Here is a 25,350-nt window from a genome sequence, read left to right on the forward strand (position 1 = left end):
GCTGCTCAAGGTGTGTGTAACTATTTTAATATTAAGACTCTTGTGTCCATTCCTAACACATTTGTACATAAACCAATTTTCTGATGATAGTAGAATTGCTAATACTCTTTGGAATCTTGGCATCTCAGTGGGATTTCGGGCCTGGACATCAGACCTGCCTTTCCTCAAATTTGCAGGAGCTCCTCATCGATTTGAAAAGTAATTCCAGTTTCCTTGACTGCATGTCTGAACAAAGTAGAGAGACAGACAAAAGTGCCTTGTGATTAAGCTGGGCTGATTCCTGCTTGACCTACTTGAGGGAAATTGCTACTACCTCTAGTAATACTAGTTTTTAGTACATCTAGCAGTACTCGTAGCTCTAGTACCATATAGAGAAACTCTGTATACAGGAGCAACTAAATAACTTTATAAAGAGTGTGTAGCTGTGATGTGATTTTGAAAATGTAGGGTTTGTTTGTTGTGGAGTTTTTTGTTTTGTTTTGTTTTGTTTTGTTTTGTTTTTTAAACATGCCTCTCTTGCCTGCAGGCTGTTATTTTTGTCTTCAGATGGTACAGTTTCCAGCATATACCGAGCATCTCTCAGTGGAAGTGATATGATAAATATTTTGAAAACTACAGAAAAAATAAAGGCCATCTCACTAGATTTGGTTGACACAAGGCTCTACTGGATTCAACATGACCACGGAAAAGAGATTTCCCACATTAGATCATGTGACTATGACGGTGGAGCTGTTCGTTTCCTCAGAAATTCTGTCCGGTGAGTTTTCCTCAGCTTGTCAGAAATAAAACATTCATTTCAGGGATGCAATTAAGCTCTCTCCCTCATCCTCCCTTTTATTGGATCAGTCCACAACATGAGGAGTATAAAGTGTAATGCAAATGGCCTGTGACTGTAAATGTAACATTAATGATAGGAAAATGAAAAAAATGTCGCTGTTATGAGAATAATAATTGCCACTCAGCACTCTCCAACTTCCAGGCTTTCAGCAAATGATAACTAATTAATCCTTAGAAATCCTCTCTGAGTGTTTATTAGTGGCCTTTTTCTGCAGAGAGAGGAGCAGAAAGGAGAGATTAAATGATTTATCCAAGGTCACAGTGGGTGAGCTCAGGTGTCTGAGCCATGCTCAGGAGACTGAACTCCATCCTCATCTAAGCCTGTTGTCCTCCTTAGCTGCAGCCTGGGGAGGCTTGGCCCTGAGCTCAGGCTCTCCAGAAGCATCAGCCGATGTGGAGAAAGCCGTGCTGTGCAGGAGCATTGTCCTGCCCCAGTGCCAGTGCTGGGCACAGTGAGGGAGCTCTCAGGCCCGCGTCCTTCTGGTCCTCGTGCTGTGCAGGGGTGCAGGTGCCTGGTGGCCACGGGGCCAGCGAGGGGATCAGGAAAAGGCTGTCACCACTGAGTCTTTCAGTATGGTTGGCTCTCCATGTGCGGAAAGGGGATTTCCGACAGTAGAGAAAAATTCAGTTTTGCTGGTCTGCTTATTTAAATATGTGGTCCACCATTTTCATATGAGGAACACAAAGTTGGCTTCCTCTCCCATGCCAGCAGTCAGTTTGGGTTTTTTCTTACTTTTTCCCCCTTTCTCCCTTGTGTTAGCTGTTGTTCACTGGGGTATTAATTTAGCCTGGATGATCTGGATTCTGCATTCTGGATCTGGATTCTCTTTTCCACCAGGAATATGTTTTCCTGGAAAGCAGAAGACAAAAATACCCTTTTCAGTATTTTTTCTGATTTCTCTCTTATTTAAAACTTGACCCTTTTGTGATTTCTGCTAGCTGCTATAACTGTGGTCAGTGAATGGAAACCACATTCCTGAGACAGGAGAAGCAGCAGAAGATGGGCTTTAGGAGTGCCCTACTCCTACCATGCCATCTCCACCCTGATTTCCTCAGACAGTCAGAATTGTCAGAGCAGGCCCTGGATATTGGGAAACAGTGGAACTTATCTGACCTACATCCTTGAACAGACCAAGTTTCCATTTTGGTTGCTGGATTCACCAGAAGCAGGGTCATACCCAGGATATCTCTCTCAGTTAAGTCAGTCCTGACCAATAGATCATTAAACCTGTGAGAAATGCAGGTTATCAATTTTGTGTCTATTTCCTGCAAATAAGCAGGATTGAGTGCTGAATTATTTTGGTAATGTCTCTGCACCTCTTCTGATTCTCTGATTCTCATATATAGAAGATACTATAGTGTGTGTGTGTATATATATATACAATATTTTAAAAAAGGTAATTTTCAGTGAACCTGACTAAACTAGGCACTCAGAAAATGTTTGAGTGAGTAAATATGTAGGGATCATGTAGTGTGCCACTTTGCTCTCTTCTCTTGTAGACATCAATTGCTTGGTATGTCTCTCTTTGCTGACCACCTGTACTACTCAGACTTGAAGTCTGGCATGATATGGAGAGCCAACAAATATACTGGAAATGTTCTGGTCACAATTAGCCTGAAACCATCATTTTTCCCACCAGTGGAGATAAAAATAGTACATCCATTTAAGCAGCCAGGTGCAAGGATTGATTCTCAGGATTTGGGTAAGTAAATGTAATGCTGCTATGTGTGAGAATAATAATGTCATACACTCTGATTCTCTGCAGTAAGAATTGTCTTTGGCAAAATTCCAGGCCTCAGTGAAATGAAGGAAAATGTTTTTTTCACTTCAGTGGTCCACAGTTCCACTTGGTGTGTGCAGCTCCAGCTGAGTATCAGGGTAGAAGCAGGCCAAGCATGAACTGCTTGTTTCATGAATGTATATGCACATGCAGATAAATGTGACTTTCTCATTCTCTTGCCTTTCTTTACACAAATACATTTTTATGCTTTCCTGCTAAATGCACAAAGCATACAGATTTTTAACCCTCTGTCTGCATTATCCTCACCAAATGTCTGCTTCATTCTGGAAGTTTTAGTCTAAAGCACATGTAAACAAGTCTGACTATCATGGCAGCGAAGGATTTTAAGCACACAGTATGTTCTACAAATGGATGTCTCAGCTTTGCTCACTCATCACAGTGAAATGATTCAATTAAAGCTGAAGCTGCTATAACAACTATAGGATAAGAGACTCCTACCTCTTTAATTGATACCAATTGCAATCCACGGTGTGAATTGGTCATCTCGCTGCCTTTCACTGTGAATCCAAAAATGAAGGTAATTGGCTGTCAATAGTTCACCTTCCTTGGGGATTCCTGCTGAGGCAGTAGGAAGTGGGGGATGTCCAGGGAAATAATGTCTTGTTCCCTAGTCTCTGGGGAGCAGAGCATTCTTGCTTTAATGGAATAGCTTTTGTCACCAGTTCTGCTTGGGTAAGAGCAATGGGGCAAAGAGCATGGAGGCATTTGTGTGCCAAGCAATGGTTGCACAGCTCCCAAGGGAAGGCAGCCGTGGATTCCCAGAGGTATAAAGACATGGGGAAAATATAGTGTTTGTTTTAGTTCATATGAGCAAAAATCAAACTGTAAATGTATCTTTTTGAACTCTTCCTAAATAGCTACTATAAAGTAGGCTTTGTCTTTCTTCATGCCAGCCAACAGCTGTGCCCTCTGAAGATTGGGCTGAGTGGCAAAATCAAAACCTTCAAAGGCTCTTTCCCCCTCACACACTTTGTTTGCAGTGCCAAGACGTGTTGAGATGCAGAAGATTGTGTTCCTGGAAATCAAGCTTACCCTTGTAAGCACAGGGAGTCTCTATTCAGAGACAATACTTGATCTGTCCTTACTTTGGGGAAAATGGTTGTCCTGGCAAATGGAAACACTTTTTTCTGCTGACACGTTTGGTGCTCTCACATGGAGGAACTAGGGCAAGAATGTGCAGCTTAATTTCAGTGACTGTGGGCGCTTAGCCTTTATTCCTCTCTCAGAAGATTTACTCCACTTCTTCCACCAGAGCATTCTGCTTTCTGGCATTTCTCTTTCCATGGAAAAGGCCTTTCTCTGCTTTTATTAATATATGACCTACCAATGTTTTCAAATGGATGTATATTTCCAACATGTTTAGTGAATTTTTGTACGATAGGCTGTTTACATGTTTAGTAAATTTTTGTACGATACTGTTGTCAGCAGTAGGCTTTTTAAAAAAAATTCCAAATAACTTCTTGTAAAATGTCTGGGAAGTGGTGGAGAAGAGAGAAAGAAGCTTAAGAAGCTGAATCCAGATGAACCTTTTGGACTTTGTATGTGCATTGCTTGGCTTATCCAATGCAAGAACTGGGATGAAAGGAGGACTAATGAGCCTGGAGTTCAAATGAGATTTATAGCTGATCTTACAACAGAGAAACCTGGAGATAAAAGCATACCTAGACTAATTGGATGCTCTGTACAAGCTAAGAAATTGTACATTGCAATGTAATGTCAGGTGTGAATTATCAAGCCTTCTTTAAAGCAGATAACTAGTGAGTTCCTTCAGATGAAAAGGGAACTTAAGAGAAGTATGCAACTGATATGATTTGATTTTTTTACTGTCATTTGAATTATTTACTTTGCTACTTAAATTCCTTAGGTTCCCTCTTCCCTTTCTCTTTCAAACTACTTCCTTGGATTGGTCAGGGCCAATTAGTAGAGGGAAGAGCATTAATTCATCTATGGGTTTGCTGTAACCTCACAGAACAACTTTGGCGTGTCACTTTTTATAACGGCTCATAAAATATCTGAAATACCTTAAAATCTCAAATACTGCTGCTGGAATTCTTTGAAAGAATTTTTCCCAACAGAGTAATGATATTCAGTATTCTTGTATTTTTTTTTTTTTGAGAAATTGTGTTGTATTTCTTTACAGTGTAAGATACAAGCATCAGGCTAATATCTGAGTATATGTATTTCCATGTAAGACAGGTGATGGGAGGGGAAAAAACTCTGCAAAACACAAATAAGTTAGTAAGAGTGGTTTATAATGGTGTTCTTCCAGAAAATATTACATTACAGACTTTGTGATTCATAATTTAGTCCCCATTCTCTTTAAGATTTGAAATGTGATTGGGTTTTTCTGTATCGATATGGCTACATAGAGTTCTAATATTAGTTAAGAATTATTATCTTCCAGAGATTGTCCAAATGGCAAAACTATAGCTTCTATTATTTATTCTGTAACTCCAAGGTCTTTTTAGGCCACTTAGATCAATAATGGTACAACCATGGGGAGAAAAATCAGAAACAATGATAAGCATATGATGCAGTTGTGGATTCTGTTTCTTTGTGGTTGCATGCACTTAGACTTTTGTTTTTTCTAATGAGTTCTTTATTTGAAGATTAGACTCTCTATTACTTTATGTTCCCAATTCCGTTGCAGTAGAAAAAGATTGTGTACAATTTAAAATTAATTCTACAAAACAAGAGGCTCACCTAAAACTACACAAAATTCTAGCCTCTTGAAAAATAACATGCTAAATAACGTGGATAATATCTACCTAGTCATCCATTCATAATTTTGGATTTAATGGTATGACCTTTGCTAGAGAAGACTTAACCAGTTAACCAAATATGTGCAAGGTGTCTGTGCCAAGCTGTCTGGGAAGTTATATATAATTTTATAGATGTGATCTGTCTTTCCACCAACGGGCCAATGTTTTCTCTGTTGTGGCTGGCAGAAGAATAAACTTGGAGCTTAAATATTATGCAGGTTTCCATCTTTTGGAGTTTAGACTGTGAATGGGAAAGAGCAGAAGAGAGTAACATACTCATTTCTTTGCCTGTACGTGCCCACGATGTCTTACACACACAGCCCAGGGCAAAGACAGCATTTTGTGTGGCTGAGCACCCACATTCAGCAGCATCAGTTCAAACAAAAATAACCATCTTGGAGACAAAAATAAAATAGTGAGTGCTGCATATCTGTGAAAGCACCAGCCCTGAAAGATAGCTCAGCAGAGACATGAGGCTATGCAAATCCTCATGAGAAAGGAAACTGGAGTAGCTTTTCCTGAGAAGCAGGAGAAACAGGAAGGCTCCTGGACTTGTTGGGCATATTTTTTCTTCTTCCTTTGAAGAAAGGTTCTGAGTTTGAAATTTGAACTCAACATTTATAATGCTTGTATTTCTCATAGAGCCACACCAATACAAGATTCTCTAAAATGGGCTAAATGGACCTTTTGCCCAAATGAAACACATGGTCATTAAAATCTCCCGTTATCTTTTTTTGTTAAATAATATGAGTAGTAATGTGGTAATGATACTCCAATAACAGCAACAACAACAACAACAGTCTTTGTATGCTGTGTCTTAAAAATCTATTTTCTCTCCTTTTTGCATGCATGCTTCCTCTCTGTTGTTCTTATTCCTGAATGTTTTACAAAGTAATATATAATACTGTGCAGAACTGGGGGCATAGGAAACTTGAATTTTCCCTTTCGTAGTCACTCTGGGTATGGACCCAAACCAAATCATCCCTTAGTTCATGCTCTCTCTAAATCTGCTTGTGCTGACATACAGTGCAAAATGATAATTTGGACACACCTACTCCTAGTACTCCAAGTACTTTCATTTTTACAGTGACTGTTTTTTGCCTGATTTTACCAATGGAAAAAAATGAAGTTATTTTGCATTAATAAGAAGTTCCTCAGCTTGGTTGAGCAAGCAGATGTTGACAAGAAAATACATCTCTTATCTCTACTGGAGGGTTAATATGATAAGAACTCCAGTCTACTTACACTGTGATTGTTCTTTCAGAAAAAGGAATCTGTGATTGGAACAGAGAAAAGTGCAGAAGAAGAATCTGCAGGCCAGACTGGAGGACTCATAGGTGTAAATGTTCTAGTGGCTTTATTTTAAGTCGAAATAAACAGTTTTGTGAAGGTAATACATGAATTTTTTATCCACTTTATTCTATCACATGAAAAAATTCTTCTGTTCTTTTACTTAGTATCTTGAGTTTGAAAAATTACTAAGAGCTTTTAAAAATTTCAGTGTGCCACCTCAGTTTTGTGTCCTTCCAAGTCTGAAACAGTTTAAAACAAGGCCTGTGAAAGTGTCACAGATGTTATTCTTATGAGAAATTTTGGTCTTAGTCTGAGTAGGTAAAGGAGCTTCAGACAAGTAGAAATGCTTATGTGTGCTAATTTAATTTTAAAAGAAGGATGAAACTGGATGTACCACCAAAGGTGAAACATGGAATAATCCAGCAACAAGAAGTCTGTCTGAAGTATAATTTCAAAAAAGACATAAATACTTAACATGCTTCTAAATATTTTAATCTGGATTGTTTTATTAAAAATCTAAAATTTCTATTAATAATAGATAACAAAATGCTTTTTAAAGCATCTCTTTCATGACATGACTAGATTTTATAAGACCTAATGGCATCGGAATTCCTAGCTTACAGGATTTACAAACTTGCCTGAGCATCAGCCTCCCAGTTCTCAGGAAATTCTCAGGTTTGATTTCTGAATTTCAACTTTTAATACACTTGTGTTTTCTGAGGCTTTTACTTAAGTCATGTTGAACTCAAATTTTTAAAAAGAACTTTTGCTTTAAGATGGTGTCTAATATACATATTTTGGATGTTCACAGGATTTAAATGGCACTGGAATCTATATGAAAAGGCATCTTTTGGTAGCCCTCTAGGCACCTATTCTGGACACACAGAGCATGAGTATATTTTGCTAGAAGGTTTTTAACACTGTATAGAATGAGGTCTGCAAACTTGTTTTCTTATGGTTCATTAGAAAAAAACCATATTTTTGTGAAATGAATGAAAACAAAAGGATGTACTTTTTCAGACTACTACTTTGTTTCATTAATCTATTCCCTAACATTGGCTGATGAGGTTATTCTGACACAACAAGTTCTCTTTTTTTTTGCAGACATTAATGAATGTGGCTTCTGGAATCACGGCTGCACTTTAGGCTGTGTGAACATCCCTGGCTCCTATTACTGCACCTGCCCGAGAGGCTTTGTTCTGCTGCCTGACAGGAAAACATGCCACGGTAAGGAGCTGAAATACACAAACACTTGGAGCATCCTGTTGGAGAGAGTCCTCATTTCACACTGGAACTGCTGAAAGTTTTGTGTATTGCATGGCTGCTTCCAATCCCACGTTATGTAAGCAGGATCGGCTTAAAGTGAGTGAACTGATTTCAGGTGTCGTGTTCAAGGAAGCAGAAGTTACACGTGAGAAACTGTGTGCACTTCTTCAGAGGAGGAAAAAGGAAACAAGTCATGTCTCCAGAGAGACCTCTTCTCAGATTAGGCCTGGTGACACAGCAGTTATGTATTTTTAAATGTGGTCTCTGAATTTGGCTCACTCTCTAAGGATTTGCCCAGTCTCTGAAAGAGCAGCTCACAGCATCATGTACTTTTGTTTCAGATCAGGGCTGGCAGCATTGCCAATATGTATGACATTAGTGGAATTAAATGTATATGCTCAGCCTACAAATGAATTAAGCCTTTCTGAAGCAAGTCTAGAACATAAAATGTTAAAATCTTCCAAGTTTTGAGGTCTTGGAATATTGTCAGTCACTTTTGAAGTGAAGCTTATGCATAGAAAAAAGTCCTTCTAATTTGTTTATTTGAAATAAAACATTGGTATAGGGCCTAAGCAGGAGTGACAGTGCATACCTACGAGTTCTGTGTGGATCATGGCAGGATAAGGATCTAGGGTATATTAAATATCACTACTGGAGAGTAAATATAGCCACAGAATCTAACAGGCTCTAGCAGTCAGTCTATTTTAGATTCCAAGAGTCCTGGGCAGGGCCAGGAGTTGGACTCTATCTCCATGGATCCCTTCCAGCTCAGGACTTTTGTTGATTCTGTAAGAGCCACTTCTCCCTTTTTACCAAGAGGAAGCCAGGAGCAGGATTCAGTGACCCAGAGTGGGGGTCCGGGGTGAGTGTCACAGCTGCAGAGGGCAGCCAGCTGCAGCAGAACAACTATGGCAGGCTGCAGCCAGAGGTTACTGGGAGATGGGATATCACTTTGCATCCAAAACAACATTGAGACACTCTGAAACTCAGTCCTCCTTTGGATGACCAGCTTGAACTGTATGCCTGCATTTTGGGTGGCTCAAATTAGATAGAAAATAATGTTTTTCTAGCACAGGCTGGGGATGCAGGATGGACAGTGTGACCTGCAGCGCAAGGCAGATGTTCACCAACTATGCATCTTGAGAGACACACAAAACATGAGAAGTCCAAATGCTGGCCAGAGATTTTGATACTTTGTTCTCCAAGTCCTTTGTGAAGCTCTTCATCTAAAGCCACAAGCTCTGGTCAGAAGGAATTTTCTGGACCCCTTTCTCTGTGCTGGAGTTGTTGGCACACTCCAGTCCAGCATGCAGGTGTCCTGCAGAAGCAATATTTGCAAGGGCTATGCACCATTTAGGCCAAAGTGTGCTGCTGATTCATAGAAGCAGCTGTGGAAATCTTGCATTGGTTCCAGTCATATGGCACTAGAATTGGGACAAAGAGATGGCTACTGCAGTGCAGAAGGTGGAAGGAGCACATCTTGTGAAACTGCATTAAAGAAATAAAAAAAAAGCGTTGGCACTGCAATATTTCTAATAGCAAGTAAAGGAAAGCTCTTGCCAAGTCCTCAGGTGATTTTGCCCTTATAACTTCTAAAATTGACACTAAGGAACATAGTTTTGTTTCTGGAAGGTCCATCTCCTGTTTTGATTGATCTTAGCTCTTTTTTACTTGGAGTAGTAGGAAAGTGGTTCTTCCTCATTCTCTTGGTCTTTTATATTTATTCTTTCAGTATAAATTCCTTGTAGTTTTTAGAAACTGATCTATTTTTGATGAAGTACGAGAAAGAAATGTTTCAAAATTAACTTCTATTTTGCTAACAAATCTTCAGAGTATTTTCGAAAAATTAAAGTCTGATAAGTATAATGGCTTCAGGACTCAGCAATTTTGGCTTTCTCCTGGGCTGTAATTAGGAGGAGATGTGGAAAAAATTTGGAAAAGAAAAACAGAAACACAGCATAACAAACCACATAAAGATTTCAGAAGTGTTGTACTCTAAACATCACAATTATATTTATTTATATATTTAATTTCCCTACTTTTTTTTTCTTCTTCTTCTTCTTTTGCTATTTAAGATGTTAACATCTCTTACTGGGGGCTTAGTAAAAATTTTTATCATCATTTAGGTTTTTTTTTTTCTCCTTAAATTCCTGTAGAACTAATTACCTGTACAAGTAATGACACCGGCTGTAGTCACGGATGCCTTCAAACATCCAAAGGCCCTGTTTGCTATTGCCCAGAAGGATCTGTGCTCAAAGTGGATGGCAAAACATGCACAGGTAAGGAACATTTTTCTTAGCTGAAGTCACTGCCAGGCTCTGTTCATTCTTGGCACCAAGAGCCAGAATTGAATGAAGGCGTTTTGCACTCATTTTGAACAGCTGTAAATGATTGTACAAGATAATAGAATGTTGATTTGAGTGCTGACATGAACAGTATTCATCTTCATTTTTAAATAGATTTTTAGTAGCAGCAACATCCAATATTTGCTGGCCAAGTTCTTTTGTTGTCAGCACAGATCAAGACATGTCTCAGATTTTTGCTGTGGGAGACATCTAAAATTTATACTTCAGAGTAAATATACAAACAAAATTAAGGCTCAGGTGATAATTTTATTGATGTCATGCACCCCATGTCCAGAGTCACTCTAATTTACCCACAAATGGAATTTTTGCAGCCAGAATACTTGAAGCTGCTGCACTCAATCTGTCATTCCCCACTTCAGCAATTTTCCAAATTCAGGGGAATATAGCTTCTCAACTGCATCTTTTCTGTCGTAGGGGTCAAGATAGCTCCATTACTGACAGCCTTATGCTGTGAAAAATCCTCTTTCCCTTTTAATCCCTTTCATATTGTGGACTGTACTTTATACATAGATTCAGTCATTATTTCTGTTTTGCTAGTTCATATTGGTATTGAGATTATAATAGAAAATAAACCCCAAAAGAATGCTTTCTTGGTTTGTTTTCTTAGAAAGTACCAATTTGTCATCCTAGCCTAATTAACTTCTGGGGGGACGATTGCATTATTTGCTGTTTCTTTGCATGGAGTGTAAAGTCTGATAAAATTTATTACTTTGTTGTAGATGGGATGAGATTTGCATGGGAGAAGAGTTCTCTGAAATACATGAAAGACCCTCTCTCTTTACATATCCCACCCTCCCACTTTGTGTTACAACACAACATTGAGTTACTACTAATTTGTTTTCACTTCTCTAGGCTTCTGGTTTCAGCAGGAGGCATTTTGGTAAATCTACCAGTCACTGAGATGATTTGCACTGTAGAAATCCTGAGCAGAGTGAACCATTCTCTTATACCTCTGATTTTGTTGTATTTTATTTTTCTTTTAGAACGGCACAGTAAAATTTTACAAATGCTCTGTTTAAGGTTGTACATCTCCAGATAATGGTGGCTGCAGTCAGATATGCTCTTCCTTAAGCCCATCCTCCTGGGAGTGTGCTTGTTTTCCTGGATATAAGCTTCAGCGAGACAGAAAGCACTGCACTGCTATAGGTTGGTGTCATGGTATGCCTGCATATTTCTGCCAATAAAAGTAAATCCTTTTTTGAGTTCTTTAGGGTGGATCAACTGGGATCCCTTTTTGCACTGTTTTTAGGTTACTTTGTGAAATTTGGGAAGTATTAGTTGTTAGGAAAGGCAACCTATTTTGGAAATAAACCAGAACAAGCAGCAGTACATGGTTCTGTCACAGAAAGTTCAATCTGTGATCCATCCTCACCATTTCACTCTGGGCTCCCTTACTGTGGAGGCCTGTCCTGCAGTACACAGGGGTTTGTGCCTTCACATAAATATGGGCATAGTTCCTGCCCAGTGTTACAGAGCTGGGGCTGAAGTCTCTCTGTTTGGTGAATAAGATAAGGAATAGTCTGCAAAGGACTTTCCATATTAGGATATTTCTCCCCCTCTGGCCCCAGGAAGCTGAGGTGTTTATGTGCACTTTTGGATTCCTGACCCTTCCGCTCTTTCTGAGAAAAGGGCAGACTCTGGTGATCAGCAAGGGTATAAGCAATTGCCAAAGAGAGAGGAGGAAAAAGAAGCTTTTGATTTGTGCCCGAAATAAGGGGATAGCTAGGTTTGATGGTTTTTGGTTTTCTCTTTTTTTCTTTTTTTTTTTTTTTTTTTTTTTTTGAGGACAGTATCTTTCTTGCTTTTGCTACAAAAGACTTCTCCATATGCAAATTCAAGTTATTCTGGCATTTATGCTGATGCTGTGAAATGTAGAAAGATGATTGCCTTGAGGCTAAGGCACTCAGTGTGAAATGCAGCAGGACTAGTGACTCCTTTTGTCCGAAATGTTGAGGCTGATGCTGACAGTAAATAATGTAATGCTTGTGGATGATTTTAAAAATGAGATTTGCTCTTTTGGCAGTCAAAATATGCTTTAGTCTGTAAAAGTATAGTCACATTTATTTTTAATTTCTTAGGCAAGTCGAGTGTAGGAAAATTGCTGTAATTTCTTTTTGCTTCTGCTCCGCATTTTGTCTTTTACTGTGACTTATATACACACTACTTAGGAGTAATGCAAGTTAGAGATCACTTTGAACTTAGTGCAATTAACATACTGGCAAATTTTAATCGGCAGGTCCTAAGCCATTTTTGTTATTTGCAAATGGCCAAGATATCCGCCAGATCAGTTTTGATGGAACAGATTACACAAGTTTACTTGACTGGCAGATGGGAGTAGTCTTAGCACTGGACTTTGACCCGGTGGAAAATAAGGTAAGGCATTAAAAATGAGAGGATTCTGGAGTGTTGCAAGGACAAAAGGATTGAGCTTTCATGTGCCTTAACCTTTCCTCTGTCAGTGATCTGGATTACGCATTATGCTGCTCCTTGTTCTGTCGCCTGCCCAGGAGCACAACTGGTACAGGCTGCCAAACATTAGTTGAAGAGTTTCATCCTTTATATATTTCCTTTTTGTACATTGAAAACGATATTTCACAGAGAATTTCAATGTCTAAATTCACTTCAGGCGTGATTTCAATTTTAAAGAACTTTTGTGTGAGTTTTCTCCATTAAGACTGCAGCGCTGTTTTCTGGAAATATACTGTTGACTTTCTTCACTGTGTAGTGGTACAAGCAAAAATATCTTTTATTCTATCCAGCTAAATCTGTATGATTCCTAGTAAATGTTGGAGTAATCTTAATAAGAATTATTTCCCACGTCCTGATATTATTGAGCAAAAATACTGAATGCTCACAGAGTCTATTGCTCTTCCAAAACACACTCCTCACATACTAGACAGTGCTGTTGGAAAGAGGAATCTTCTCTGTATAAAGACCTGTTTGTCTGTGTGGCCACATCCTAATGTCCTACTCCTTGCCTGCAGAGTTGGGAAGAATAGGATTTCAGCTGTGCTTTGCTAAACCTTCTGTGGCAGACAGTTATATTTTCCCACGGAGAGCCTTATTTCCACTGTACAAGTGTTGCAAAGAAATACTGGATGGTACAGTGAAAGCTGATGAGGAGCTCAGTTAAGTTGTTGGAAGCACCTCAAGGCCCAGATGGACACAGCTAAACAAGTGTGAATGTTACCAGATCTGCGTTTACAGGAGGAGCACTCCAGGCACTCCTGGAACATCTCCACTTGCTCCCGAAATAGGGCCCTGCTGGAGAGGCAGCAGTTGCCCTGTGCCGTGCCAAGCGTGGATCAGCTGTGCCAGGGACTCTGGTGTGCACCAGGGATCCCCTCCTGCGGTGTTGGGTGGCAGAGCAGAGGTGGGGGGACATGCAGGGGGCAGCCAGGCTGTGTCAGCTGAGGGGCAAGGCAGCACCCCTTTGTGCTCCCAGGGTGTGGAATTAGCTGGGCTATGGCTAGAGGCTCCCTCCTGTTTTGTTTGACCTCATGGCCAGCATCAAAGCAAAGTTATTTGTTTTGCTGTTACCATTTCCAAAGAAAGCCTCAGCACTACTTTTGATGTGGTTGTGCCATGCAATGTTTGCCTCTTCTGGTATTTGGATACAAGATAAAATTTACACATCCTTGGAAAATGCAAATCTGGTTATCCCTACAAGCAAAGAACTTTACTTTTGACCTCAAACTAAGAAACCTCTTCTGGAAATGTTGGAGCCTTACAGAATAGACACCTAGTAAAAAATTAAGACAGCTGCAGGAAAAAAGAGTGGAAAAAAATACAAGTAAATTTTATACCTCCTTTTCCCCTTCCCAGCTCCTTGATATACATAGGTTGCTGCTATCTTCTCCACACTTGTCACTTTTCAACAAGAGCAGCCAGTGAAATGATAACATGCTTCTTTCTGCCAGTCCCTCAGCTGTGCTTCATGTGAAGTAGCTGCTGGCTGAAACAAAACTACAGGATATTCAGAGGGCTGTATATAGGGCAACCAGGATTTACAGCTAAGCACAAGCTGCCTGTAGAAGTCATCCTGGTTGAAGGATAAATGTCTTTTTATTTGATCAGGGATCACAGGTTACCTGTGCAGCCTTTTGTGAATAAGCAGTTTAGGGAATTTTCCAGAAGAAAAAAGTGTTTTAGAAATGGAGTTACGAGACAGAGAAGGTAGAGTGGAAAATGAGATGAGAACTAATGACACCTTGTCTCTTATTTATTCACAGATTTACTTTGCCCACACTGCCTTGAAATGGATAGAACGAGCTAATCTGGATGGCTCAGATCGGGAACAGGTTATTCACGGAGCTATGGATACCCCCGAAGGCCTTGCTGTGGACTGGATTGACCGTAAATTGTACTGGACAGACAGAGGGTACATGCTCCACAGGGCATTTATGCCGAAGCATGCCATTAAATATTTGGAATAAATGGCTGGTGATGCAGAAATAGCTGAGATATCCCTCTAGTTCAGTAGTGCTTCACATTCTGAGTGGGTAGTTTTAATCCCAAGTATATACAGTTGGAAGGTTCTGTAAAACTAAAATGCTGGAAGTTCACTTGCAGTCTGTATTGTGTTTTTATCTTTGTCTTTCCAAGAAGCAAGGATTTGGACTCAGTTGCAAGGAATCTAAAGCATGCATACATATGTGCACATGAACATATTTCCTTACACTGTTTTTTATATACAGACGCTGCGTGTGAGTGGGTGTGTGTAGGTATATCTTTGTATATACATACATATTATAAAAAAGAATAAAAGATAAAAAATATTATTATGCTATTGAGTACATCTTGGGCAGAAGTCAGTGTTGTTGGCAGCTAAAACCATGTTATTAGAGAATCTTTGTCAATTATCTCTGATAAAAGAGCAACGAATGCTGCCAGACAATGTGACCACCTTTCAGCTGATAACTAACCTTAAATGCAGAGGGAAACAAAACTCACCTTTGATGAAAAGGCAGTTTCAGATCACAACAGATAATGAAGACATCTTGAAGAGTGGTCATGAGCTTTCAACATGATCAATAATTTGTTAGTCAATAAAAAGTAATTTTGAGTGTTTAGATCACCCTCATTCTCAATTTTAAATATTCTGCTAGTCCACTTCCTTGCTTTTAGGTACAATATTGTCATATGATTGAGCTACTGTAGAAATATGCCAGCGTTTCTTGTGAAATGGGAGATTATGGTGTTTCTCTCCATAAGACAGAACATATTCAGGGGGAATATGAGAATTTGAACCTGGAACTTCCTTCTCACCCACTGCATTTACCCATTTGTACTCCACATTTGCAGGAATGTATTTCTCTTTCCATCTCTGTGGGGCCTTTCTTTAAAGGTTCAAAAAGGCATGGAAGGCTGTAGGTTTGCTTGCAGGTAGAGGCTGATATTTGTTTGGCAAGATGAATATTGCAGCAATAAAATCAGTTTTCTGGAAAAAAGGCAAATTGAAAGATTGGCAGTGTAGATTCTATACTTGACTTGGTCACAGATTTTATGAGTAATCTTAAGAACCTTAGCCTCATCATTTCCTGCAAAATAGATGTAATGTGTAAAATGACCACTGATCTCTGGATGAAAAATGCTATGTAAAACTACTATTTAAAAAAATTCTTTATACATTTGGTAATGGTATTCAGTTAGGAGCTGGTTTTCCTCCTGACTCCTTTTAAAGCTAGCATTTATCTATTAGTGATCATACTTGCAATTCATTATTCACCCAAAGAAGGAGAACTTCATGTCTTCTGTAGACCAGACCAGCAGGTATTTTATCATTATGCCCCGGACCAGATAATGAAGCTGTAACATGAATTACTTGTTGATAAAACAACTAGACATCCCACATCAGCAGGATTACTTCCTGTCACTGTGAAATTATTTATTACAGCTTAACTAAAGCAATGTGAAATCTTAGTGCATTCAGCCCAAGAAGGCAATTAAAAAGATGGCAGGGAGGACCTAACAGTGCTCTCTGTGTTGCAGGAAGGTGTGCATTGAGAGGAGCAATCTGAATGGAATGCAAAGAAAAGTGATCATCTGGGAGGATCTTTCCCAGCCCCGAGGGATTGCCATTCACCCATTTGCTAAGTAAGGAGTGATAAACACAGTAAATCATGTAATGCCTGTGGATGATTTTTAAAAATGAGTGTGCAAGCTTTGCCCTTTTGGCAGTCAAAATATGCATTAGTCTTGTGCTGGATTAGTCATTGCCTCACAGAGCTGTGTGAACTGTAATGTTTTATTGCAGGGTTTCTTTCATGAGCTGGGACATGTTCATTTCTCATATAGATCTTAGAAGAAAGTTGGAGCATTAATGATACTACATGCAGTTTAAGCTAAAGATAAGCATGAGCATCTGAGGTCACTGACAGCTGTAGGTGCCTCACTACAAACTTTGATGGCTCCATATCTAGTGTGAAGAAGGTAAAAACTTTTAACCAGCAGTGCTTACAAAAATGCCTTTTTTTGGGTCCATGTTTCAGTTTCAGAGGAAACTAAACCTAATTTACTGTTCTGGAGATTTGTTGTTTTAAATGCGCCTACTATCTTCTTAACTAGTGTTGAAATGATCCCATGTGTTTACACTCTTGATGAAATTCTGGCCGTTTCAATCAATGGCAAAGTCCCACGGATTTTTAGTCAGTATGCTTGTAGTAGGAATATTTTAAATCTGGTCCTTTAAATCTTGTTTTGATGCTCACATCCTGCTATAACTAAGTACTGAAGAATCAGAAAGAAGCAGGTTTGGGGAGGGTGTTTTGCTAGCTTGCCTCTGCCCATAAAAGACCTGAAAGAACCTTCCAGTAGAGGTCGAATGCTATAGAAACATTTTGCAGGAAAACTTTGAAGAAAGGTAGGTTCTGCCAGATTGTTTACTAGAATTATGGTAGAGGCAAAGCATGCAATAGGAAAGGGAGGAGGAAACATCATTAAAACCTAACTTTTTAGAAAGTTCATGGTGAAAGGATGAACAGACATTATGGCAATGTCTGTAGTATTAAAGAGGGATATGAAACACAATTAGAATTCTTGAAAATACTGATCCCTGCATTAGTTAGAGCAAAACTTGTTGCTTGTGTAACTAAAGCTAAGTGAATCTCTGGGTTATTTCAGTAAACCTGACAGAGGCAACTGGCACCTGGGAAGATGAGCCCAAACTTCAGATATTATTTGCAATTATAGCTATTCCCATTTTGAGTTGCCTTCTAGCATTGTCTGTTCATTGAAAACTGCTACACACCCAGTGAGTAACACACAGGACTCTAGAGGGAGACCCTGAGAATCCTGATTTTATTAAAGGAAGAAGATTCTGGACCTGATATTGGTGTATCTTTTTTAAACAACCTGCCTACTTTTGCTTGTTTTTCATGGCTAATGGGTAATTTTAATTTCATTTGTTTATTGTTGTATCCCTCTTTAGACTAGGGTCTGGCTAATGCATAATTTTCTGTTGTCTGGATTTGCTAAAACACCATCAGCTGTCACATGGAAAATCAAAAAGCAGATATGAAGAGCTGTGGCAGTTAACATAGTGAGGAGTTGTTTTCCAAAGGTTTCATGCCAGTGAACAGAGTGAGGATTCTGCATAAGTCTCAGTGCAATCACCTGGAGTCTCATGGCAAGCGTGGAAAGATCAGCAGCCAATATGTTTGCTTGACGCATGCACTTTTTCTCCTGTGAGTCAGGGCTGCGTTGCTCTGACCTGACCTTTCTGCTTTGAAAGAACTCTATGGAGAGGAGGACAAACATTTACTTACTGACTCCCTGTATTCATTTTGTTTTCTGAAGGAGATTATTCTGGACTGACATGGGAGTCAGCCCGCGGATTGGCAGCTCTTCCTTAGAAGGCTTCGATCGCCGGGTCGTAGCCAACACTGGCCTGCTGTGGCCCAGTGGAATTGCTCTGGACTACTTGGCTGACAAGGTGTACTGGTGTGATGCTAAACAGGCCGTGGTTGAGAGCGCAAACCTGGATGGTTCTGGTCGTCGAATTCTTGCACAGAATGATGTAGGTGAGGCTTTGGGGTTGATAATTACCTACTGCTGCTTGTCCGTGTGTGTGTGTCTGCATATGTGCATGAAAACTACAGGCCAGCTGCTGCGCTATATATCCCATGCTATGTTGAGGGTAATGAAAGCTCAACTTGAGCTCTTCATTCTGTTACCCAGCTGACTTTTATTCATTTTAGCAAAAGAATTTCTTTCTAACTCTCTCTGCTTTTACTAATGAGTCACTTAGCATTGCACAGAGAAGTTTGTGCGATGCCCTCTTCCTGCCTTCACAGAAAAATGAAAAGAATAAAAAAATTTAAAATGTGCTTTGCTGTTCCCATTCATGGCTGCTTAGTTTAATTCAGGTTTTGCTGTGTTTATTGCACCAATGAGTTATACTGACACAAGAAGAAAGGGAATTAATCTGGGTTGTTAAGGTCCTTGAGCAGCAAACCTGTATCTGCAGCATTGAGCACTGGAAGGATTCTAAACACACAATAGATACCAAATGAAAAATGATTTTACAATGTGCTGGTAGTTTTTATGGCTAAGATTTCTATTGCTTGACACATAACTATGCTTTTCTGAAGCAAAAGAAGAGAGGTGTTAGCAACACAGAACTGATGTTGTACCACGTCTAAGGTAAACCATGTGTTTAAGAATCTTGTCCATGGCAAATTAGTTTCTGGAGAGGACTATTTCTTTTGATCATGGGATCTCTCTGGGGACCACTTTGTAGGTGTGCATACAACACATGGGCAGAGTGAGGACTCATAGCTCAATGCCATGGCTGCTGTGGGTAACCCTATGGTTACTCTGTCAAGCAGCCTCTGTTCTAGTCTGTGCTCTGGGAAGGCTTGTGTTCATCACTGAAGCCAGGTACCCTCCCAGTCTTTTGGAGGTGACCAAAGTGTGGTCCTGGAGGAATAAGTGTTCTCCAGTTTATAAGACATCATAAGGCTCAGGAAGTAATTTCCTAGTAGTTTCCAGCCTTCTTCTCTCTTCCCTTTGCTCCCATGGTGACTGCCTCCTCCAGGAACGGGGCAGATCTGCAAAGGAGGACCTTGAAATCTCAGCCAAGTTTCATTTTGTTTCTCTACAAAGAGTAAGACAGTGTCTTTCAGGGAGCAAAAAGAGAAGGAGAGCTGGGAGCACTATAGAAATACGGATTATGTGAAAGGAGCAGGGATACAGCTGTTTGGAGGTGAGAGAAAAGGACATGAACATCTGTATGCAAGGTAGTGAAAAGAGATGAAGGCCTGTAGGGGGATGAATTTAGAGAAGCATGTCCTGATCATTTGCTAATGCTGCTAGTGAAGACTGGAATTCAGATTTTGTTGTTGAACAGCTGTACACTGGAGGACAGGAAGACGGCACCACTTCATAGGTGTTCTGCTGTAACATGAATTTTTATTGCAGCAGCTCCCTCTAGTGCCCCTGTGCTGAGAGCTCGTTCAGTAGAGCTGCATGCAAAAGAGTAAATCATTTCTGCTCTTCCACCTAACCCCATTTTCAGCTGGAAGTACAACAGCCCATAATAACCTGCCCGAGGCAATGAAGAACGCAAGCATCCCTTTTGTTTATGCAGTGGGTCACATTTGTGGTGTTCCTGCTGTCTCCACTGACTGACACTAGGCTTCTGATTTTAATCCTTATCATATTCACAGAATAAGAGGTTAATAAAGTGCTGGACAAAGCAGGGTGCTGTTTTTGAATAGTGCAAACTACAGATCCTAAAACTGTGAGGAAATGTTTGGGTGTTTGGGGACAGTATCTAGGTCTTGGTCTAGTTGTTCAAATTTAATGGGAAGAAAAGGTAAGAACCAAGATCAGTGATTAAGCATGGGTCAGTGGAGGTAGTTAGGTGCCCATAATACACTCTTCAAATAACACTAAAGAACATTTACACAGTGTCTTAGAAATTTTTTTGTAAAGGACTGTTTTTTCAGTTTATTTGTGAGTTGAATTTAAGATTTACTGACACATACTCCTTTCCCAAGGTTCTAATGGTTATCTGTATTGGTTATCTGTTGTGTTGTTTTCTTGTTTGCTTGCCTTTGATTTTTTTTTCAAGCTAGTATGTGTTGGGATCCCATTTTCATTACTGAAATGAAACACCACATAGTTGAGGTCTACATCAAGAATGTAAAAGCACAGACCATAAAAATCATGTCCTTAAAAAACATACCTTTCAGAGGGGCTCAGACTGCAGCGGTAGAGTGCAGTGCCACTGAGGCTCTAAGGACCACAACAAAGCAAACCTGCTTCAGCCAGGAAGTATCCACTCTGAAGCCAGGTGTACATCCATGGAAGAATAGCGTGTGTTTTTCTTACCTTCCATGGCAAAAAGCTTGCCCAAAGGCCATCTTGAAAGCAGGAGATTTCTGAGTATAGAGAAAAAAATGCATAGTGCCATGTGAACTAATGACAATTTTCTATCATGAGAGATTAAAAAGAGTCAGAATCCTTTTGTAAAGATCTTTATGTCTGCCATTATTTATATGAAATTAGTCTTTGGATTCTGAATTGCTGATCTTATCTCTGGAAGTCACACTAGGGATCTGAGTTTTCCTAGTGCAGATAATATTGTGCTACCAGGGAAAAGTTCCTGTGCTCTGAACTTGGGGTGGAGTTTCTTGCAGCTACAGTTAGTCCTATAATTGTTAGGTGCCTGGCTGAAGCTGATATCTAGGATCCTGTTGCCATCAGTGGAAAGAGAGGAAGTTACCTGGATGACCTATTGCCTCCTGTGGCTTATGTTAGCTGGCTGTATGCCCCTGTGCATTGCACTTGTGTGTCCTTTTGGCACTTGCAGAGGCCACACACTGGCTTTGGAGTCAGTGGCTGCAGCGGCTGCAGCTCCCAGGCTGCCCAAGGACAGGATGCTTGTGCAGGATCCTGGCAAAGGGATTTTTCAGAAAACATGACAGTGACAGCTCATGAACACTTATCCCTCCCCATGGGATATCAAAGGGAGCACAGGCTATGGCTAAGTCCCTGTGTTAGAAGTTGATCTATATGCAGATAATTCTTTCCTTTGCAGGGTTTCTTGTGTATGTTCTACAGATGTGGAAATGACAAACCTAATGTCTTTGCAGGGCACCCTTTTGCGGTAGCGGTGTTTGAGGACCACCTGTGGTTTTCTGACTGGGCTAGGCCATCCCTGGTGAGGGTGGACAAGAAGAGCGGCCAAAACAGGGTACGTCTGCGAGGCAGCATGCTGAGACCCTCATCAGTGGTTGTAGCTCATCCTCTGGCTAAACCAGGTACACTGCAAAAATCAAGCAGTCATTCCCTTCCAGCCTCCTCTTGTTCACTGATACCAGCAGAATAGATGTCCCTGGGTAGAGGATTGTCTTCTCAGAAACAGGCTCTTTAAAAAGCCTGGCATAGTCAGGCTGGCATTTATTGAAAGCATCATCTGGGCATGTGTCCCAGGAATGCTGACAGATTTATGGTCATGCCCAAGAATAGACGCTGATCAATTGCCATGAGGCTACCACAGTCTTCAAATTCCTATTTATCCTAGTCTATTAGCACACCCCCCCCCCCCCCCCCCAATAATAACAAATGACACAGGGAAAGATTTTGTGAGATTTATTAGTTTTTGATCAAATTATTTAATTTTCTGTTGGGAACAATCTCCCTGTAAGCCGAAACGAGTAATTCAATAGGTCAGGATTGAGAGAAGGTAATCACAGGTTCCTTATGCCCTTGAAATATTAGGACTCTAAATACCAAAGGAGAAACAATAAAGGAAATAAAATTTAAAAATGTGGTACATGCATTAGATACAGAGTACACGAATCTCTTTTCCTGACAGTGGCTAGGTGATAATATCTACACTTTACTATATGCATTTGTTGTTGTATAAAAAAAAATTAAATTAAATTAAATCCTAGTTTTTGTCTGTCCTTATTCTTTTTCCAACTGCTTCAACTCTGCATAGCTAAACACAGATGTTTAGTGAAGAAGCAGCTTGTTAATTTTCCTGTTTTTCTTCATTAGGGGCAAATCCTTGCCTTTATGAGAATGGAGGCTGTGATCAGATCTGTGAAAACAGTTTTGGAATTGTCCGCTGCAAGTGCTATCCAGGATTTGTGAAAACTCAAGGTGGAAAATCCTGTCGTGCTCTGGATTCTTCCAACTCAACAGCAGGTACAGTCCTCCAGTTCCCAAAAAGCCCCCCCTCAAATCCTTGAGGATCCTGATAGGTAGCACTGGAAAAATTCACCTTGCGCTAAAATAAGGAATTATGGTTTTTCTGAAGAATTAAAATGCTGGAATGTTTGGGACAACAAGGCAACAGATGTTGTCTGGCCACTGTAATTCTTCCCTTAGCATTTTAGCAGTGAAAAAAGTGTGTGCAATGCTGACAATTATTGTGAGCAATGAGTCACATTTCTTCTCTTTTGTAATTGAGAAAACTCACCAATGAATGCTTTTAGGAATAATTTGACGTCAGAAACAGGTCAGTCTGAGAGGATACTGATGCTTATTTTAAAAGGAAATCACCATGATTATTAGAAAATACATAAGTATTTGAAAATCAGATGGCTATTTCAGTAGATTTAAATAGTCCATGTCACTTTTGTCTTTTCAGAAAGTGTTTCTGTGCACAAGGAGATAATGCCAATGCCACCACCAGAGACTGTGCTCCAGAGCACACGGAGCACTGGGATTTTTGAGGATGCAGACAATGGGAAAAAGCAGAAAATAATTTTTTTTACTGCTGAAATCATGGTATCAGGTACAGTCTGATGGTTATCTTCCTTATGCTTACTCTGAGGCTCTGAACAGGTTTATTGAGCAGAAAGAAGTAATAGATCTTAAAGAAGGAAAGGTTCATTGTTGATGGTATTCATGCTCTTAAGCTTCTAACAAGACCTTGGGTCTGTGCAATTAATCCAGGTAGGACTGCTTTTTTTGTTTGTGTCTCTATTCCTTGGCTATGTCAACAAAAATTGATAATATTATCCTGGTTTAGAGAACAAACATTTCTAATTTGGAACACTTGAGAAAGTCTCTCCCTTAGGTTTTTAAGTATATTGCATTCCTTTAAAAAAAGTTAAAATAAGCCCATTGAATTCTACATATCTTTGATGACACTAGATCATTAACTTTTGCAATAGGTTTTGAATAAAATATTCAGAAATCCTGATACTGACATGCCAACTCCATCTAGACAAAGAGAACAGCTGCAGAAATTGTATTGGCTTACCATTATTAATCCTGGAGAGCTAAGTTTCAAACTTAGCTTAGTATGTTGTGGTTTTCTCAGTTTGTTTTCTGTAATATAGATATACACTACCTCCTTTGATATTTCCAAGGACATCTAGTGGTTTTTCTTTTGTTTTGCTTATGCTATAGATGAAGATGACTGCACTGCCCTAGAATGTTATGCCAATGCGGAGTGTGTTTTGTTGGAAGATGGTGCTATGTGCCAGTGTTTGAAAGGATTTACCAGGAAGGGGAAATCATGCTATGGTAATAAAAAAATTATTATAACTTTTGAAAAATTGTAGACTGAGGGGGGAGGAAGAAAATCTATCTCCTTTCACACTGGCAAGTCTGCTGTGTGAGGCATCAGAGAAAGGTCAATAGTATGAAAGGGATGATGAGCAGAAAGCATGTGAGATGAAATGGCTAATTATCTCATGCCTTTTTTCCCCTCGAGCAATGAGAGTTAATCCTATTAATATTAACAAGCAATAACACAGAGAATAGAAAGTATAATGTATTTATTTGTAAAAATTCACTAATTGTAATAGCTCAGTCCATAGACATGATAGTTAATGTATAATTTAGACATAGGGAATCTCTTCAAAATTAGTATTCCTGATGTAATATTTGTAAAAAAAAGTAGTTTCTTTCTAGCACTAGAAAAAGACTCTAATAGCCATGCAAAACATTGCTCAGGGTGGTCTTTAAGTTTCTGGACTTATTTGCAACATAAATGAAATAACTGTTCTGCTCTCACAGAGGTCAGGAGAGGAAGGTGTTAGAAACAGAAAAAAAATACCATTTGGTGGTTAAGTGTGAAGACTCAGAAGAATCTGTGTTTCCATGTAAAGGGAAAAAATTGTAAGCTGAAATGAGCATACATTTTTTCCACTGTACTACTTTTTCTTTTTTTAAGCCTATGCATTCTTTTATAAAACAAAGTTGCTAAATGCTCTTAGAGGTCTTTTCCAACTTAATAGATTATATGATTGTATAACATAAAGCTATTTTTGAATCGGATGATTTCCTCTGAACAGGTTTTCTTTAGGCAAATGATATTTGTGATATCATTTTGTTGACTCCCTTGGATTTTGAGCACCCCCATCAAACTTCATACCAAAAAAGACCACAAAGTCCTTCTCCTCCCATTTGCTTCACGTGCACAAATGCCAAGAGAGAGCAGAGTGTGGGGGAGCTCCGTGGTGCAGATGTCTCGGTGTGCTGACTGATGTGCTGGTGCCTGACCCAGTGTCCTGTCCCTTGCTGTGTCCCACAGACGTGGACGAGTGCGCGGCACGCACGGACCGCTGCAACCGGAGCGTGTCCCGCTGCATCAACACGGACGGGGGCTACGTCTGCCAGTGCCTGGGAGGCTACACTGGAGATGGAGTCCATTGCCATGGTAGGGGCATGTCTGAGGGCTCTGCCCTGGCTGCAGGGCTCAGGCATTTCTGCCTCTGTGGTGCCTTCCTCCCTGTTTGAAGCGCGGTTACATCAGCACCTGAAGAATATGCAAAGCTTGTAGTTGTCAGTGAATCTCTCCTCTCAGTGTTTGCACTCTTTTTGGTGGCTATGGAAGGAGAGAGAGGAGGAGGAAAGTGGAGGTGAAGCAGTAGAGCTTTATTGGAAATCGTTGCCGTGAATATAAACGAAAGCAGGTATTGAGTGTGTCATAATACTCATCAAATAATTCCAGGTCTGTTTAATAGGCATGAGGTTCAAGGTGTGACACTGACAACTTGAGTACATTTAGAGTCTTGTTAATAATCAGACCCGCTGATTTTCCCATCCAGCTCTAAT

The 25,350-nt window shown here is 39.9% G+C and overlaps 1 protein-coding gene across 5 annotated transcripts in view; it reads left to right on the top strand.

Moving 5' to 3' along the window:
• EGF (epidermal growth factor) overlaps positions 1–25,350 on the top strand; it is a 57,385-nt gene that overhangs the window by 15,297 nt on the left and 16,738 nt on the right. For 3 of the 5 annotated variants that reach the window (XM_063156487.1, XM_063156483.1, XM_063156485.1), the window contains 15 exons: positions 527–757; positions 2,338–2,540; positions 6,666–6,791; positions 7,799–7,921; positions 10,117–10,239; positions 11,347–11,472; positions 12,563–12,699; positions 14,559–14,707; positions 16,318–16,422; positions 18,124–18,347; positions 21,426–21,593; positions 22,336–22,485; positions 22,931–23,077; positions 23,698–23,814; positions 24,827–24,952. In XM_063156487.1, the coding sequence (XP_063012557.1) occupies positions 527–757; positions 2,338–2,540; positions 6,666–6,791; positions 7,799–7,921; positions 10,117–10,239; positions 11,347–11,472; positions 12,563–12,699; positions 14,559–14,707; positions 16,318–16,422; positions 18,124–18,347; positions 21,426–21,593; positions 22,336–22,485; positions 22,931–23,077; positions 23,698–23,814; positions 24,827–24,952 (2,255 nt within the window). The remainder of the gene's footprint in view (positions 1–526; positions 758–2,337; positions 2,541–6,665; positions 6,792–7,798; positions 7,922–10,116; positions 10,240–11,346; positions 11,473–12,562; positions 12,700–14,558; positions 14,708–16,317; positions 16,423–18,123; positions 18,348–21,425; positions 21,594–22,335; positions 22,486–22,930; positions 23,078–23,697; positions 23,815–24,826; positions 24,953–25,350) is intronic. The other 2 variants (XM_063156484.1, XM_063156486.1) reach the window with 1 other exon arrangement.

The sequence above is a fragment of the Melospiza melodia genome, chromosome 5 (genome assembly GCF_035770615.1).
Source record: "Melospiza melodia melodia isolate bMelMel2 chromosome 5, bMelMel2.pri, whole genome shotgun sequence".
Classification (NCBI taxonomy): Eukaryota; Metazoa; Chordata; class Aves; order Passeriformes; family Passerellidae; genus Melospiza; species Melospiza melodia.